At 40.1% G+C, this 18130-nt stretch overlaps 2 protein-coding genes across 5 annotated transcripts; one reads left to right on the top strand and one right to left on the bottom strand.

Moving 5' to 3' along the window:
• The first annotated feature begins 3017 nt into the window (after positions 1-3017).
• Positions 3018-18078, top strand: LOC147180427 (STARD3 N-terminal-like protein). Of its 2 annotated transcripts, XM_086072506.1 has the most exons (10): positions 3018-3163; positions 4921-5212; positions 6100-6177; positions 6284-6361; positions 7793-7846; positions 7943-8060; positions 8144-8242; positions 10371-10422; positions 17447-17531; positions 17691-18078. In XM_086072506.1, the coding sequence occupies exons 2-9, from the start codon at positions 5015-5017 to the stop codon at positions 17484-17486; spliced, it is 717 nt and encodes a 238-aa protein (XP_085928632.1). In that variant the 5' UTR covers positions 3018-3163; positions 4921-5014; the 3' UTR covers positions 17487-17531; positions 17691-18078. The 2 variants fall into 2 exon arrangements, with proteins under 2 accessions (XP_085928632.1, XP_085928633.1); XM_086072507.1 differs by lacking the exons at positions 17447-17531; positions 17691-18078 and having other exon boundaries at positions 10371-12139.
• Positions 12539-17375, bottom strand: rnf182 (ring finger protein 182). Of its 3 annotated transcripts, none has more exons than XM_086072504.1 (3): positions 16815-17375; positions 14434-15270; positions 12539-12687 (listed from the first exon to the last, which is right to left on the bottom strand). In XM_086072504.1, exon 2 carries the CDS (start codon positions 15255-15257, stop codon positions 14454-14456), a length of 804 nt encoding a protein of 267 aa, XP_085928630.1. In that variant the 5' UTR covers positions 15258-15270; positions 16815-17375; the 3' UTR covers positions 12539-12687; positions 14434-14453. The 3 variants fall into 3 exon arrangements, with proteins under 3 accessions (XP_085928630.1, XP_085928631.1, XP_085928629.1); XM_086072505.1 differs by lacking the exon at positions 16815-17375 and having other exon boundaries at positions 14434-14801; positions 14895-15439; XM_086072503.1 differs by lacking the exon at positions 16815-17375 and having other exon boundaries at positions 14434-15439.
• Positions 18079-18130: the final 52 nt, after the last annotated feature.

Here is an 18130-nt window from a genome sequence, read left to right as displayed (position 1 = left end):
CACAGAATTGGATACCCAAAGGATGGAGCTTGAGTTCACTTCTGTGTCGTCAAAAGTGGTGAAAGGGTGACCATATCACTTTTTGGCACCCTTTTACAGTGTTAAGGGTTCCTAAAAGGTAGAGCCAGACACGGTTTGGTTCACTTTGAAATTGTTTCCGTGGCCAAAAATGCTGCGAAGGTTACCAAAGTATCACTTGACCCTACACATGTTTTGACAATGGAAATGAACTAACCGTACCACTTTTGGCACCCTCTCACAATGTTGTGCTACTTTCAAGGGCGGAGCCTGAGAGTTTGCTTACTTTGGTACCCTTCAAAATCGATCGAAATGAACTAACCGTACCACTTTTGGCACCCTCTCACAATGTTGTGCTACTTTCAAGGGCGGAGCCTGAGAGTTTGCTTACTTTGGTACCCTTCAAAATCGATCGAAATGAACTAACCGTACCACTTTTGGCACCCTCTCACAATGTTGTGCTTCTTTCAAGGGCGGAGCCTGAGAGTTTGCTTACTTTGGTACCCTTCAAAATCGATCGAAATGAACTAACCGTACCACTTTTGGCACCCTCTCACAATGTTGTGCTACTTTCAAGGGCGGAGCCTGAGAGTTTGCTTACTTTGGTACCCTTCAAAATCGATCGAAATGAACTAACCGTACCACTTTTGGCACCCTCTCACAATGTTGTGCTACTTTCAAGGGCGGAGCCTGAGAGTTTGCTTACTTTGGTACCCTTCAAAATCGATCGAAATGAACTAACCGTACCACTTTTGGCACCCTCTCACAATGTTGTGCTTCTTTCAAGGGCGGAGCCTGAGAGTTTGCTTACTTTGGTACCCTTCAAAATCGATCGAAATGAACTAACCGTACCACTTTTGGCACCCTCTCACAATGTTGTGCTACTTTCAAGGGCGGAGCCTGAGAGTTTGCTTACTTTGGTACCCTTCAAAATCGATCGAAATGAACTAACTGTACCACTTTTGGCACCCTTTCACAACAAAAGGACGTCGCGTGTTCTTGACATATTTAATGAACCTTTGACGTATTCATTAAGTGTTAGCCGCATAGCGCCACAAACTTGATCAAGCCAAACAATTCCGACACTCAACATGCGCCAAACGCCGCTGCGATGAGACGAAGCGATTTTATTGAAGTTGTAACGTTGCGTAGCAGATGCCAATTTACTCATTTGGCGTCGCTTACAATTTGCGGCAGATGCGGAAGGAGCGTGTGCAACTTAACTAAGTTGCATGTGCGAGATATGTTAGCGGCGTGTGCAACTCGCTCGCTGCAACTCGCGCGTTCATGTCATCTTTTCGATCACGAGAATACAAATGTGAATGTTTTTTTTAAAATCACTTCCTGATTTTTGATCAACTCCCTCAATATCCTCGGGCACACAAAACACGCACACACTCGTCACATGATGTTCGGGCGCAATGCATTGTGGAAGAAGCGCAAGCTAGCAACTCTGACTTTTTTTAAATTTTATTTTTAAGAACCCGAAGTGATTTTCAGCCTGTTGTCCAGCCAATCCAATCGATGCATTTGACTGGCTTAAAAGCAATGTGAACACATGACCAGAAACCTGTGGCTTCACGTGACCACATCTCCTCTGCTGGTGACTTGTGGAACTGCACGTGACAACCAAAAGGATTTCATCAGTGAACTCATCCCGCCATAATGAGCATACTTGAGTCACGGGATCGTCATGTGACCACCGGGTTGGATTAAAAATACAACAAAAAAAAAAATCTGTATTTTTGTTTGTTTTATGATGTCACCTCACTGGGACGCTTTAACGTCTTTCTGTTAAAAATGTGAACAAAAGAGTAAAAAAAGTAATAAAAAAATCTTACCATGTTTTTTTGTCCTGTTCTTTTCGTAGCCACTAGATGGCGCACGCGTGCCAGACAAATCAGCCGTATATAGAGGGAGTTTGGCCAACTGCTTAAGCAGGGTAACAAGATGGCGTCCGTATGTCGTGACCAGCAGTTGCCAATTCACGTTGTGATTTGTCACGCTGTGATTGGTCAACTGTTGGCCACATAACATTCGGACGCCATCTTGTTATCCTGCCGAAACAGAGTTGGCCAAACTCTATATATGGCTCTTAGACAAATACCAATCACGACTTGTAAGTGTATTTATTTTTTTCATTTTTGCGTTTTTCTTTGTGTGTCTGAGCCACACTAGAACAGAATACCCTCATATACCTGCGCAATATTGCGCGTTCGTAAAAAAGATACATGAAAAAAATCTTAGATTAGTAACTAAGTAACTTTTGATCCTATATGTTTTAAAGATGAACATTTTTCTTTTAACCCCATTATATTTACAGTAAGTCTGCATTGTTATACTTTACAGTAGGTCTGCGATGTGTGTGTTTTAAATCATAGGTGTCAAACTCCGGTCCAATCAGCAGGATCGTTATCAGGTTTATGCAGAGCTTGCTGATGAGCTGATCATATATCAGCTGTGTTGGAGAAGGGAAACATCCAAAACCTGCAGGACTTCGGACTCCTGAACCGGAGTTTGACACCTAAGTTTTAAATGACCCCCACTCCTCACCCAGTCTCAACCCTTATGCTATTGTAACCCCAAGATGTTGTCTTCTCGAACGAGGCTGGCTCGGTTACACCTCTCTCTCCTCTCTCTGCGCTCATAACATGCGCAGTACACAAAACACTTCAGCATGTCAAACTCAAATAAATACAAAACCAAAAGTAATCATTCACAAAACAAATATGTCAATTGCAATTAAATAAATAAAAAAATCACATTTGCAAACAACATGTTACACTAAATTAAATTAAAAACAAAAAAACAACGTGCATCTGTCCTGTACCTTTCGCAATGCGTGTTTCATTTTGCGTGTGTGAACGTGTTTTGACCTATGTGATTGCCTCGTTAGCGATCCAAGATGGCCGATCGTCTGCGCACGCGCAGAAATCACAGATCGAGCGTTGACAGCCACACGTGGAAACTCCCCTTCCCAGAATGAACCGCGCCAGCTACTTCCGGTTTCATTTACCCAAGCAGGAAGCTAAAGTCAGGTGAAAATGAAACGAATTCTCTCTTCGTCTACTGCAACCTGCTGAAGATTCTTAGGACAAACACACAAAAGCACAACATACGAAACAAACTGAAGTGCGCTTGAAAGGTATGTCGCGAATTAACGTGTTTGTTTGTTTTTTAAGCTTAGATGTCAGCGACGATGACGTGTTTGATGTGATGACTTTTTGTTACTGTTTGGTTTCGGCCCAAATGAGCTTCTGCTTCTCAATCTTGCTCACGTGACGTGAGGACGATTATCATCGTTATCATGATGATGAGGAGAGGAAACATGACATTATAGTTTGCTCTTGTCAAGTATCGAACAAAAATGTTTTTCTTCTTCTTATTTTCTCCTTTGCTTTTTCTTCATCTTACCTCTTCTTCTAAAGATGATCCGCATCCTGGATCGGTCTTAGTTTAGTATTGAGCCACAAATGGCTGCTGCTGCTGATGATGATAATGATGATGATGTCACCATAGAGATCCATCACAGCATATTGAAGCAGTGCGCGGCCCAAGATGGCTCCCAAGCAAAATTTGAGCAGCTACCTTCTCAAGGGTTCGATTGACATGTTGCGGCATCTCCAACCCAAACTTGGACATTCTCTCTTGTCATTTATGCACTTATTGCCACCTCAGTCTGCAGTTTCCGAAGTGAAATTCCTAAAAATCCCTTAAAATATAGTCAACAATTTGTGATGTAAGATTACTACATATGTGGGATTGTAAAAATCTGCAATTTATGGTTTTGGACGGCTGTAGTGCCTTTCTTACTGTATTCATCGTTGCAGCTCCGTCACTCGCTCTCCATCCTTTGCATAACTTTTGTTGATCGGTATTATTCGTATTTGGAGGCCCGTAGCCTGACCGAACGGGGGCAAGAAAAACCTGCCGACCCGTCAGGCCTACAAAGAACTGCTGCAGCATTATGAAGGACCAAAACTGCCAAAATTAAAACATAAATAAATGAATAAAAGTGAAAATAGAAATGGATATAAAGAATATGATTCAAAAATAAAATAAAATAAATAAATATACATGGATTTTTATATATATATATATATATATATATATATATATATATATATATACCATAAATACAAAAATAAATATATAAATACAATTAAGTATCAATCAATAAATAAAAACACTCTGCTCTCACATTTATTTATTTCCTGCTGCAGACAGCTATGTCAGGTCGAAATGTTATTCAAATGAGGGGGCGGTCCTAAGAATGACTTGGGTTGGACTCCGCCGTTGCAAACTTTCTTTTCAAAGGTCGAGTGAGCGGGTCGGAAGTCTCGCCGGCTTGCATGAAGAGCTCCAGCAATGGACGACTATCTTGTCCACTGTCACCACAGTGATGGTATTGATTGATATTTCATTTTATTTTTGTATTTATTTCGACATTTATTTTTATATTTATTTTATAATCTCGTTTTTTTATTTATTTAGGGTGTGTACATATATATATTTATTTTTATTTATTTATTTATTCATTTATTATTATTTCCATTTATATTAATTTTGTTGTTTTAAATTTTTGAATTGTTTTTTATTTTCACGTTTATTTATTTATTTAGTCATTTATTTATTTTTAATTTTGGCAGTTTTGGTCCTCCATACAGACCTGAGGCATTGAAGTCGACCAGCGAATATTCTGGCTTGTGCGGCAGAATCAGAGATTGTGACTGCGTAAAAGTTCGAGAGACTGAAGAAGAATTTCTGAACTCGAACGCTGTTTTCAGAATCGTAAAAGATGCTATTACTCTAACATCTTTGACGCTCTGTATGAAAGAGGCTCCAGAGGTGAGCTAGCTTTTAGCATGTGCGCGCTAACATTGCTAACTGTCTCGTGTGCAGATGCAGTCATGTGACGGGCAGCAACGCCGGCGTGTGTGTTGAGCGCAGTCGACTCCCAAGGCAGCCGGCGCCGGCCGGTACCGCCAGCGCCGCCATGGACACCCGATGCAGCAGCAGCGCCGATTCTCGTGCGACGGCGGGCTACGGGACCAGGAGCTCCACGCCACTCCAGGCCCGCGTGGAATCGTACGAGGAGGCGAAGAATTGCATCTCCGACGTCAGGCGGACCTTTTGCCTCTTCGTCACCTTTGACCTCTTGTTCGTCACCTTGCTGTGGATCATCGAGCTCAACGTAAGCTTGCTTCGCTTTGTCCTGATCCAATCCCGATTCTGTGTGCCTTCGCACGGCTCATGCGGGTGGCCGCAATCAGATAGTCACATGTATCCATCTGTTGAGGATACTTGCTTCAACAAACCAAGATGGCCGACTTCCTGTTTGATTTAAGACATGGGTCTTTGAGACTTTTTTTTGTACGTTTTCTGATGATCGACATGTGCACTAAATTCTGTGTCGATAGGAGAGACTGGTGTGGGTAGCTTTATTTTTTGGGTTTTTTAACTTTCCAGGGATCACGACAAAGGAAACCAAAATGGCCGACTTCCTGTTCAACTTCAATCATGGGTTATTTTTCGTTTGCACTCTGATGATAAGACGTAAGACATATTTTGTGTAGATTGGAGAAGCTGGTATGGTGGGCAGCTTTGTTTTTGTTTTTAACTTTCCAGGGAATGTGAAATGGCTGCTTCAAACCAAAATGGCCGACTTCCTGTTCAAATGCGATCATTGGTTCAATTTTTTGCACATTTTTGTGACGATCGTTGAAACTGGTGTCCGAAGGGCTGTTTTTTTCTCTCTCCAACTTTCTAGGGGCACAACAAAGTGTGACATGTCGCTTAAAAACAAAAATGGCCAACTTCCTGTTCAAATTTGATCATGGGTCCTTGATGATAAAACATGTCTACCAAATTAAGTGTAGCTTGTAGAAACTGGTGTGGAGGCAATTTTTTAAAAACATTTCAACTTTCCAACAAAGTATAAAATGGCTGCTTCAAACCAAAATGGCGGCAATTTGATTGTGGGTCCATGACGTGTCCGCCTGTTTTGGTGCGGTTGAAACTGGTGTCATTTTTGCAAACATCTCAGGGGGCGCTGTTGAGTGCGTACTTTGTGTGTGTCAGGTCAACGGCGGGCTTCCCAAGCAGCTGAACCAGGAAGTGCTTCATTACAACTATCACGGCTCCTTCTTCGACATCTTTGTAAGAAAACACACGCTTGCACTTTTCGGGCAAGTCCATCCAAATGGCTTGACGTTGTCTTCCCGTTGCGTCTCCTCCACTTCCTGCTTTGGCTCCGCCCCCTCAGCTTCTGGCCGTCTTCCGATTCGCCGTTCTCATCTTGGCTTACGCCGTCTGCAGGTTGAGACACTGGTGGGCAGTGGCTGTGAGTACACGCACACACACACACGCAAACACATATGCATAATAACTAGGGGTGTCAAAATGAGTTCATTTAAAGTTCCTTTCCCGCCATTATTTTTTTTTAAACGCACGTTTAATGCCCGCCCCTTACTTGGAAAGCCTGTACTGGGGGAATTCCCGTACCAATGTCCACGTCAAAATTTAGCAGTAATAATAATAATTCCATTATATTATTATTATATAAAAAAATTATTATTATGGGAAAAAAAATAATAATAAAAAGAAAGAATAATAAATACAAATAAAATAAATTATTATTATAAATAATAATTCCAGTCGCAACGCAGCAGACATGGCTATGTCAAAATTTAGCAGTAATAAATGTAATAATAACTCCATTATATTATGATTATAGAAATAAAATATATACATAAAGGAAGAAGAAGAAGAATAAATAAAATAAATTATTATTATAAATAATAATTCCAGTCGCAACACAGCTGACATGTCCACGTCAAAATTTAGCACTAATAAATGTAATAATAATTGCATTATATTATTATTATATAAATACATTATTTTTATATAAGGAAATAAATAATAATAATAATAAGCAGAAAGAATAATAAATACAAATAAAATAAATTATTATAAATAGTAATAATTCCTGTCACAATGCAGCAAACATGTCCACGTCAAAATTTAGCAGTAATTAATTTAACAATAATTCCATTATATTATTATTATTATAATATAAAGGAAGAAAGAAAATAAAAAATAAATAAACTATTATTATAAATAATACTAATTCCAGTCGCAATGCAGACAAACACGCACACACATAATTATTAAAACACACACATAAACACGTACACAAAAATCCACACACTTGCTACACACACAAACGCTATTAAAAACCCTTGTACAAAAACACACAAAGAACTCATACGCACGCACACACAATAGACATGCACATACTGAAAAACACACACAAACACACACACACACAAACATAATTGCACGTGAACACACAAACACACACAAACACATTATCAGGATTTTTCCTGGCTCAAATTAAGGCAGAGGTGGTATCATCCTGACTATGATGGGTGACTACCGATACCGTGTCTTATTTTCAGGTATTGATACCATTATCGGCTGATCAGGGACAAGAAATTAAAAATGATATGAATACAAAGTTGCCGTTAACTTCATTCAATTTGAAAGAAAAATAATATGTTGGGATATATAGGTGACCACTCAAGAGTCTCGGTCGGGGGGGAAAAGTGTTATCGCAAATCCCTAATCCTGACCATGCGCCGTGACGTGCATGTATTCTCGCTTTCATTTTTTACAGGCAACACGTAATAATCCCATGTTTTAATAAACACACGCCACAAAAAGCACCCAAACGTGACTTTGCGCTTGTTTGTGTTTCTGTTGTGTTGATCAGACGACCACTGCTGTCAGCTGTGCCTTCCTCATCGTCAAAGTGATTTTGTCAAAGGTCAGGCCTCAAAGGAAACCATTAGGAAAGTAGTACATGGTGTGGCCGTGCGTAAACGCTGGCGTTTTGTTTGGCTCGCTCGCTCGGCCGTTGCAGCTGCTGTCCCAGGGCGCGTTCGGTTACCTGCTGCCCATCGTCTCCTTCGTGCTGGCCTGGATGGAGACGTGGCTGCTGGACTTTAAGGTTCTGCCCCAAGAGGCCGAAGACCAAAACCGTGAGCGGGTCGTCGTCTATATCTTCATCTTCATCTTCATCACTTCCCTTCTGACCTTCATGTCTCCGCGTTGACCCCGTCAGGGTGCCGCTCCCTGTCGGCCGCCGCGGAGCGAGCTCGTCTCCTCGGACCCGGACCCTTGTCCGACGGCCAGTTCTACTCTCCGCCTGAGTCGGTGGCAGGTGAGCGCCCCCTAGTGCTCCTTTGCTCAACGACGCGCAACAACAAACTCACGACGCCAGCTCGACATGATCCAGGGTTATTCGAGTTTTCATTTCAGTTCCTTTTTATTTCATTATGAGATTTTGTATTTTTTATTTAGTGAGTTTTAATTAGTTCTAGTTCGGGGTGTCCAAATGAGTGCATTCATTTTGAGTTTCTTTAACGGCCCTAAAAAATGTTAACACGCGATTAATGACCACCCCTTGCTTGGAAAGTCCCGTCCACATCAAAATTTAGCAGTAATAAATTCATTTAATAAATCATTAAATTGTATTTAATGTGAAGACTGAGTCATGTTTTAAAAATGTGCACAATTTCACAAGTAACTTCATGTTAAAGATTAGATAGCTCTTAATATGAAAAGAAAAATGCACTAAGCTGTCACCAACGTCTTACAAATGCAATTATGCCATCTAGTGGCAGATAATGACCTGAACACAAATCAATAACACTCGTTTTTTTACAGTACAATACATATTTTTAATTTTAACTAAATTTTATGAATTATTATGAAATGACTGTATCAATGACTAAAACATGCAGACATATTTCTATTGGTTTAACATTTGTTCCTACTTTTATGTTAAGAGTATGAACAAATGTTTTTATTGTACATTTAGGACAGATGTAAAATTTGCGATTATTAGTTAACTATTGAAGTCATGCGATTAATTGCGACCCCTAATTTGAGTTAAATACTTAATTTAAGTTTCAGTATGAGTTGTCTTTTTTGTTATTTTTTTAACCTGTCATCATTCATTTAAAAAAACAAAACAAAGGAACCACATGGGAAGTGATTGACACCTCAGGCGGCCCAACCCCCGAGCCTTCCTTTGTCACGGCCAATCACAATGCGCGTAATGTCACAGCGATTTCATGGTGATTGACACATTGAGCAGCCAATGAGATTCTAATATCGTCAAATTCTTTTTTCCGAAAAAGCCAGTTTGCGCAACGTCATGCGAGAGTAACATCAGAGAGCTTCAGCGTTGCGTCACAAAAGGCGCACGTGTCTTTGATTCCTTGCTTTGAATTCATGTCAAAATGATGTCCACATGGGGATAAAGTCTCTCAACTATGCTTAAAAATGGAATAGTGACAAATGAAAAATATTTTTTTGATCAGCTTAGCTTTCAAGGGTCACCCCAAATGGCACCGTTTTGTTCGCCTCAAGCCGTGTTTTGGAAAATCCCGTGTAAAAATGCTCATTTTCTTTCGTATTATTGTCAAACTTAATCTGGAATTAGGGACGACCTCAAGCTTTTCATATTGTCGTGTTTTTCAGTCCAGCGCAACATTCTGCATTCATTTGCAAGGCAGATTTGGTGAAAAATAAAATCAAATTTGTCATTTTTTTTGTATTCAAACTTTACCATTACAGATTTTGACCGTTGGGGAGAAAAAAATGAAAGTGTTATCTTTAAAAAGAGACCAAAATTATGCTGATAATCCAAATGGTTCAAGAACAGCTTCAAGTTGACTTTTTTTAGGCATTTTCGACCAAAAATGACAGGAATGATAAGTTAAAAAAAAAAAAAAAAAAGTGTATTACTTGTGTGCAACATTTCAAAAACACCAAGGTCATGAAAAAAAAAAAACATGAAAAAAGTAACGCATTTCTTAAACTAGTGTGCTATGGAAAAGCAGGCGAGGCGAGCCATTGTAGCAAAAAGTCAAGCAGGCCAAATTGTGGGCTGGGAGCGACGTCATCTGAAGGTGCTTTCCTATTGGCTGCTGCTCGATGACGTCACTTTTGTGTCACACACTTTTTAAATGTCCTTATTCCGGTTAATATTAAAATAAAAATACTTCAAATCACTTTTTTTTAAATCATCCCCAAAGGCTCATTACATGAAATGAAAATCCGTAAAGACTAAAACGAAGGACATTTACGCTAGAATTATACTTAGTTTGTTAGTTTTGTAAACATAAAATGTACTTTCCGTTCGTTTTTTTAAAAAGCATTTTTGTTTTTATTAATATTTCATTAACGAAATAGTTTTTTGAATTTTTGTTTGACTTTTTTTCCATTAGTTTTTATGACCTCAAATAACCTTGTTAATATCTATTTCCCGTTTTCTTGGGCAGACACCGACGACGACGACGACGACGACAACATGGATGACAAACGGGGACTCTTGTAAGGGCTCGCCGAGCACCGATGCATGCTGGGAAAAAAAGGCATGATTCCGCTGCTGTTGTTTTTTTGGTTTTTTTTGTTGATGTTGGTTGTCAGAACGTCCAAACAGGAAGTTTTGTGCATCTGCCTTGAAGGGAAACGTTGCCTTATGCTTGCACACACACACACACACACACACACACACACACACACACACACACACACACACACACACACACACACACACACACACACACACACACACACACACACACACACACACACACACATTTACTGTAAGGGCCGATGAGCTTTCATACGGACGCGTACAACTGCCAATTTCAGAGTCAACATTTTTGACTGGCAAAGAAATTGAAACGTATTTGTAAACACGTTCAAACCATCTTGTAGGATAAATATACGGAAGAGGATTAGGGGCAAGTGAAGAGAGAGAAAAAAAAAGGTTAGCAGGATTCTGACTTTATTCTCGGAATATCTCACTTTAAAGTCAGAATTCTGCCAAACTTTTTTTTCTCTCTTCACTGGCCCAAATCCTCTTCCGTATAAATACAAAAAAAATTTTTTTTTGGTGTGCATGTCAAGCCCCTGTGGCATTAAAGGAAAAAATGCTAAGTTGTTAGCATTTAGCCTACTAATACATTCAAATGTACTTTTAAAGGTATTTCATATTTGCAAATATGTTTTTAACGTATTTGCCAGTCCAAAATGTTGACCCCACATTGACGGTTCCAAACGTCCGTGCTTTGACAAGAAGGGTTGAAAACGTACTCGTGACGACGCTCTTACGTCCTTACGTTGTCTCCAAAGACAAACAGGAAGCAAATGTCCGTGACAAAGTGACGCATTTTTCAAAATAAAAGTCTTGTCTTCCGTCAACTGTGACAAAGAGAAACAAAAATGTGCATGCGTACAGACAAACACAGAAAGCCACAAAAATGTGCACAGAAAGACGCAAAGATGAGAGACAACGCGAGGAAGACGGCTTGCGTCCAGCTTTTATTCTGGTTTTGTTCACGAAAAATGTGAAAGACAGATAATACGTCACATATGAAATGTTCTTTTCAAACAGGGTCACAAAATGTCAAAGTAGATGGAAAAATAACATTTTGAAGTTATAACGTCGATCGGGTTTGACCAGCGTGGTGGCTTTGGGCATGGCGGTCTCAAAAGTAGCTCGCCAGTCATGGGGCATTGTGATTTTCTAGGAAATGTGAAACTTTAAACAATGCAAAAGCCCTTACAGAAGCGTGGGACTGCCAATGTGGAGTGAGAGTTTCTGACTAGCAAATACATTTGAACATTTATGCATAATAAAACGTAGTTTCAAACATACTTCTATACTAAATGATAAAAATTTATATATAAATGTGTATATATATATATGTGTATATGTATGTATATAACGGAAATCATGCATTGCAGACAATAATAGATTCTAAAAATTATGAATAAACAAGGTTTACTTAATTTACAAACTATTGGTATAAAGTAGGACAAATGCAAAAAAAAAAAAAAAGTCATTTTGAAAAAAAAATTTCGTTATGAAAAAAAAATGCTAGGATTTTAGCATTTAGCCAACAAGTCGAACGGAACATACTTAAAAATACGTTTAAACATATTTGCCAGTCCAAAATGTTGACTCCACATTGGAAGTTCCACGCTTCCCGTACGACACACAGAAATAAAAGTTGCATATTGCTATTTATCTCTTTCCCAATTTATTGTGCTTAATTATTAATATGATCAGTGTCTTCACATAAATAAATGTCATGGATGATTAATAAAAACTAGGGCTGTCACTAACAAATCTTTAGTTAGCTGATTTTTTTCCCCTTGTAGCCCATATATATATATATATATATATATATATATAAAATTGTTATATATATATATATATATATTTATTTATATATATATATATATTTATTTATATATATATATATTTATTTATATATATATATATATATATATTTATATATATATATATATATTTATATATATATATATATATATATATATATATATATATTTATTTATATATATATATATATATATATATATATATATTTATTTATATATATATATATATATATATATATATGATGAAATGTAATTGGAGCAAATTTGTTCTTTCAGAAGTGTGTATCAAACTGGTAGAATTCCGCACTAATCAGTAGCAAAGAAGTAACTCTCGGCTTCAAAAAGGTTGCTGACCCCTCGTAGATGATCCTGATTTCAGACGTACGACCATTTTTCAAATGTCGCCTACAAAAAAAAACAACCCATTTTTTGTTATTTTTAAAAAGCTATTGATTGTATAAAAAACATAAAGCGTCCATCCATCCGTTTTTCTGTACAAAAAAAAAGTCCATTTATCAACACTTTTACAAAGGGTGATTACGTCGGGACAATTCACAACAACTGTGGAGTTCGCAGTGTCGCTCTAAGGGGTGTGGCCTAGTGATTGACGCCAGGAGCATGACCCCCTTCGTCGTCGTGTGATCTGTGGTCTGAAAATGCATCACAGACTGACTTAAGCGCCAGCGCACGGAAAGGGCCGACATCACTGGTCTTAAGACTCGATGGCGACCGAACGGGCCAGTCAAGCCTCCGCCCACGTCTGCTGGGGACTGACGAGCCGTTAGGGAACCACAGTGACTTCAGAAGTGTTTGCACTTTTGGAGTTGATTCAAGTCTCCAGCAGGTCTCTATGAGGTCTTGGTCTGGGACCGCTGGAGACCCATGAGACCGAAGAGACGTGGCCAGCCGAGACGTGTACGCAGCTATGGAGGACGTAAACTGCCAAAATTAAGAAAATAAACAAATGGCTAAATAAATGGATAAAAGTGAAAATAAAAATATATATAATTCCAAAATTACACATATACACACATATATATATATACACACAAATACTTATTTATATACACATATACAAATATTTATATACACACATAAATACATATATACACCAGTATGTGTGTGTGTATGTATATATATATATATATATATATAAACTAAATATAAATGGAAATAAATATAAATGGAAATAAAAATAACTATATATATATATATATATATATATATATATATATACCCCTAAATAAATAAAAGGAAAAAATAAAATAGAAAACGAGATAAATACATTTAATAGAATTAAATATGAGTCAATAAATAAAAACGCTCTGCTCACATTTATTTATTTCATGCTGCAGACGCTCTGTCGGGTCGAAATGTTATTCAAATGAGGGGGCGGTCCTAACATGTCTTGTGGTTGGATTCCGCCGTTGCAAATTGCCTGTCAATGGTCGAGTGGGCGGACGACCAACCCAAGACTCGTTAGGACCGCCCCCTCATTTGAATAACATTTCGACCTGACAGAGCGTTTGCAGCATGAAATAAATAAATGTGAGACCAGAGCGTTTTTATTTTTTTAATGATATTTAATTCTATTAAATTTATTTATTTTTGTATTTATTTCAACATTTATTTTTATCTCTTTTTTTTCTTCTCCCCCCCCCCCTTTTATTTAATTAGGGGTATATATTTATATATATTTTTTGTTTTATTTCCATTTAGATTTTTTTGGTATTTAATTTTTTTATTATATTTTAATATCCGTTTTTATTTTCACTTGTATTCATATATTTAGCCATTTATTTATTTTTAATTTTGGCAGTTTTAGTCCTCCATACGCAGCAACGTTTGTCAGACTGGACCATGTAAGTGAATCCGCGAGTGACGTGTCAGCGCCTTCGTGACGTCTCCACGAGATGTGGCCCTGCACTATTTTGGTTGCTTCCGTCGCCATTTTAGTTATGTCCTTAAAGCTCGCTCAAAATTCCAATGCAGAGCACAAAAATCAACCAAGTGAGGACTCGACACTCAAAAAACCTGTAAGGTGGGACACTCACCAGTCAAGGTACCACTGTGGTAAAAAAATTTAATTCACAATCTTGAAAAATGGTGGCCCTAATAGGGCAAAAAAAAACAAAAAAACTTAATACTGACCAGGTGAAGAGGGCCCCGAACTATGGTGGCATGCAGTTCCAGACCTCCTGGCATACACACTGGCAGAAGCCATAGACCATGACCATGACAAGGCTGGCAGGGACCAGGCTCACCAGCAGGACCCCCACAGGGGTCTGCTGCATGATGAGCAGGTAGACCCCCATAGGCAGCGAGCTGAAGTAGAGCAGGCCCAGCACCCACACCAGCGCCCTGGCCGACGTCTGGCACAGCAGGGCGGCGCAGTTCCACAGGGTCCACCTGCGCGTGACGGACGCCATGGAGTCCTGGCTGGAGGAGCGCAACCCCCGGCTCGAGACCGGCGGCCCGCCAGGCCGGTCCTGGCCCGGCGGCGAGGGGGCCGGCGAGGGCTCCATGATGGTGATGACCACAAAGTTAGGGGAGCCTCGGACGGAGGAGTAAGCGGAGGCGGAGGAAGATGACATTGCGCTCGCTTCGCTTACCATCAAGGAGCTCAGGTGCCGAGGGTCCAGGAGCAGTTCGTCTTGGTGGAAATGAAGGTGCCTCTGGGACCTCTGCTTGCGGCTCCCCAGGGCCAACGCGGTCAGCAGGTTGTAATCGTCCGGGAGGCTGCTGGCCGCCTCGCCCAGCGGCCTGGTGACATAGCGGCAGAATGGACAGACTACGGTGCAGGGAGGCGACTCTCCCAGGTCCTGGATCTTGGCGAGGCACTTGGCGCACAGGCGGTGGCAGCATTCCAGGACCTTGGGCCGGCGGCTCCCAAGGTTATAGGAGCAGTAGCAGATCTTGCACTCCAGTTCCTCCACGCTCTGAAGTTCCACGTGGCCGCTCACGTCCTCGATCATCGCAAATTCCAACCTGCAGCAAGACATACGAAAGGAGGCGTTTGGGACTCTTTTTTTTTTTAAGAGGATAAATCCAGAACTGAAAAAAACAAGTTTGGTCTCGGGGCATTGACCCTACGGAGCGGGTAGTGTTCATTTTCGTCAATGAAAACTAAACAAGAATCATTTCGACAACGCACATTTTTCACCGGACGAAAACTATTCTAGACTTAAAAAACCCTCATTAATAAACAATAACTGGGACTAAATCAGTGTGCATTTTTGTCGACTAATGAAGACGAGACAAAAATGTACTTCACTTCATAAAAACTGGACTAAAATCGATGAACATTTGAGTTCATGAACAAAAACGAGAGATCAATTCTATGATTTTGTCAAATCCTGCCATGTGACACAGTCAAGTTGTTTTTCATCAAACCGATGAGAGAAAACGTGATATGAAATAGTTTTAGATCCGAAATGTTCAATATAATCTGCTAAGAAAAAATATATACGGGGGTCAAATGTGTCCTGACTAAAATGTTGACAGTTTTTGTTGACTAAAACGAGATGAATGAAATTGTTTTCTTTGACTAAAATAAAGATTAAAATGCTAGATTTATAATCGACTAAAAATGGACTAAATAAAAACGGGATGAGGTTGACTATGATAAAAACTAACAAGTGTGATTGAAACTGGACTAAAACTAATTTTAAAATGGTGGATGAAATTAACACGAGGGGTGGGAGCTATTTGGCAGAAGGACTCTCACGATCATTATTTTGAGTTTCCAAGAATGGAAGCGGCTTCCAAGTTAAGCAGCGAAAAGATCAGCAGAGGTGGCAAATCCAGAAAGTAAAAACCCTGCCGCAGTTTGGCTTTAGCCCCAGGTGCTAGCTAGCTAGCTAGCTAGCTCCCCTGGTGCTTGTTTAGCTGCTAGGGAGCTAGCTAGCCTGCCACAGTTTGACTTGAGCCCCAGGTGCTAGTTAGCTAGCTCTCTAGCTAGCTCTCCGGGTACTTGTTGACCTGCTATGGAGCTAGCTAGCTACCATGAGGGGCTAAAACCAAACTGTGGCAGGGTTTTTACTTTCTGGACCTGGATTGGCCATCTCGGAAGATCAGATTGTCATTTCTAATCGTCTGTTTGTACCTTATTAGGTCATTTGTTTACCCGCCGACACTATTGGTGAGCTAAACCGAAGCTAACGTAGCTTATCTGTCGTTGTCGTTGAAAATGAGACGTGGTGTTGCTGTCGCTCATCTTCCATTTGCAACCCTTGCCTGGTGCCTTTTGTCCTTTTTCCAGATTGTATCAGAAACATAATCCTTGAATCAACTTTGCGAAGTTTCCTCCAAAAATACTCGCTTTTCACTTGTCGCCTCCCAGAGAGAGGTTTTCTTTCCAAAACCAAACCAATGGCACGTGATCTTGAAAATGCAGTTTTTCTAATGTAAACAGGAAACTCTGGTCCAGTCCAGTTGAGTCTCGTTAAAACCAAGTCAGTCAGGTAAGAGTCTTACATGATTATTTTCGCCAACCAAGTCCTAAAATTGGCGGCTGAAGTCATGTGACTAACCTGACTGAAGATCAGCAGGAAAGTGGCATCAACTGGACTCCAGCCTCAGCCGCCCCTGCACGACCAAAACGTGGTCACCGTGTTCCCATTCATGCAGACAAATGGCGACTCCTGCGGAGGCTTCGGGCTCATGGCGCTAGCGGTGGTCCCGGCGGGGCAGAAGCTCCCGGCAAGGTCCCGTCTGAGGACTTGTGTGGTGGGCTGTGAGCTTCGCTTTTGGGGGGCGGCTGGGGGGGGGTTGTGGTGGGCTAAAGACCCTTTCAAGGGGGAGCGTGCGAGCGAGAGAGAGATAACTGTTAACACAGCACACAAGAGAACAAATAGAAGGCAAAGGACAACAAAGGCCGGCCTGTGCGGAGCAGCGCTGGAATTTTCGAGCCGGCTCTTTTCTTGCTCAGTCAAATTTGCTCCAATTAGTGACTGGCACACAAAGTGACCTCCTCTCCATTTGACCAAGCGCGCACACACACACACACACACACACGGGGATCCCTTCAAGGTGCTGCCGAGATGTTCACCAGCTTCCAAAAGACTCGCAGGACACGACAAACATGATTTCCAAGAATGTTTTGGAACGTGGTCTTGTCAGACCACAGCACACTTTTTTGCCACCTTGTGTTTGTCCATTTCAGATCAGGCCCAGAGAAGCCGGCGGTGTTTCTGGCCGTTTGATGATGATCTATAAGCTTCACTTTGCCCGGTGGAGTCGTAGCACCGGTACGCCATATTATGGCAATTTACAAAAACATACAGCAATGACATCATTCAATTGAATGTAAAGAATTAAACAGTTTATTGATTATGATTGAATTCTTCAATTCAGTGTATTTGTCCTCCACAATTCTGAAAATGATTCACGCCTTCCGTCTCTGATAGGATCTTCTTTCCTGGGTGCGGTGGTTCCTTAAAAAACAAACAAACAACCAAACTACAAACTCACCTGTCAAAGCAGAAGAAAAAGTGTGGACACCGATTTATTTTGTGTGAAAAATGTTAGCTTTTTTTTTTTTAAAGGGTGCTCAGCGCTCACTAATGCATGCCCCGCCCACTTTTGACAGCCATGGTGATTATTATTTTTTTTTTAAATGGTATGTTGTCTTAAATAATCAGAACTTGTTTGTATTGTAGTCACTACGAACAACTGGCCATGATGATGATCTTAGTTGAGCATTAAAATGGTGCACTGTACACATTTTATGAAACAAAAAAATAATGTGGAAACAATTGTCAACATTATGCTCAAAGCTTCAATTAAGAAATCTGGGAATAATGATACATTTTCACAAATTATTTGGTCAAATTTAGTGATGGGCTAT

The sequence above is a fragment of the Leptonotus elevatus genome, chromosome 1, assembly GCF_054856555.1.
Source record: "Leptonotus elevatus isolate MCC_2025b chromosome 1, RoL_Lele_1.0, whole genome shotgun sequence".
NCBI classification, from domain to species: domain Eukaryota; kingdom Metazoa; phylum Chordata; class Actinopteri; order Syngnathiformes; family Syngnathidae; genus Leptonotus; species Leptonotus elevatus.
This window is presented reverse-complemented; position numbering and strand designations above follow the sequence as displayed.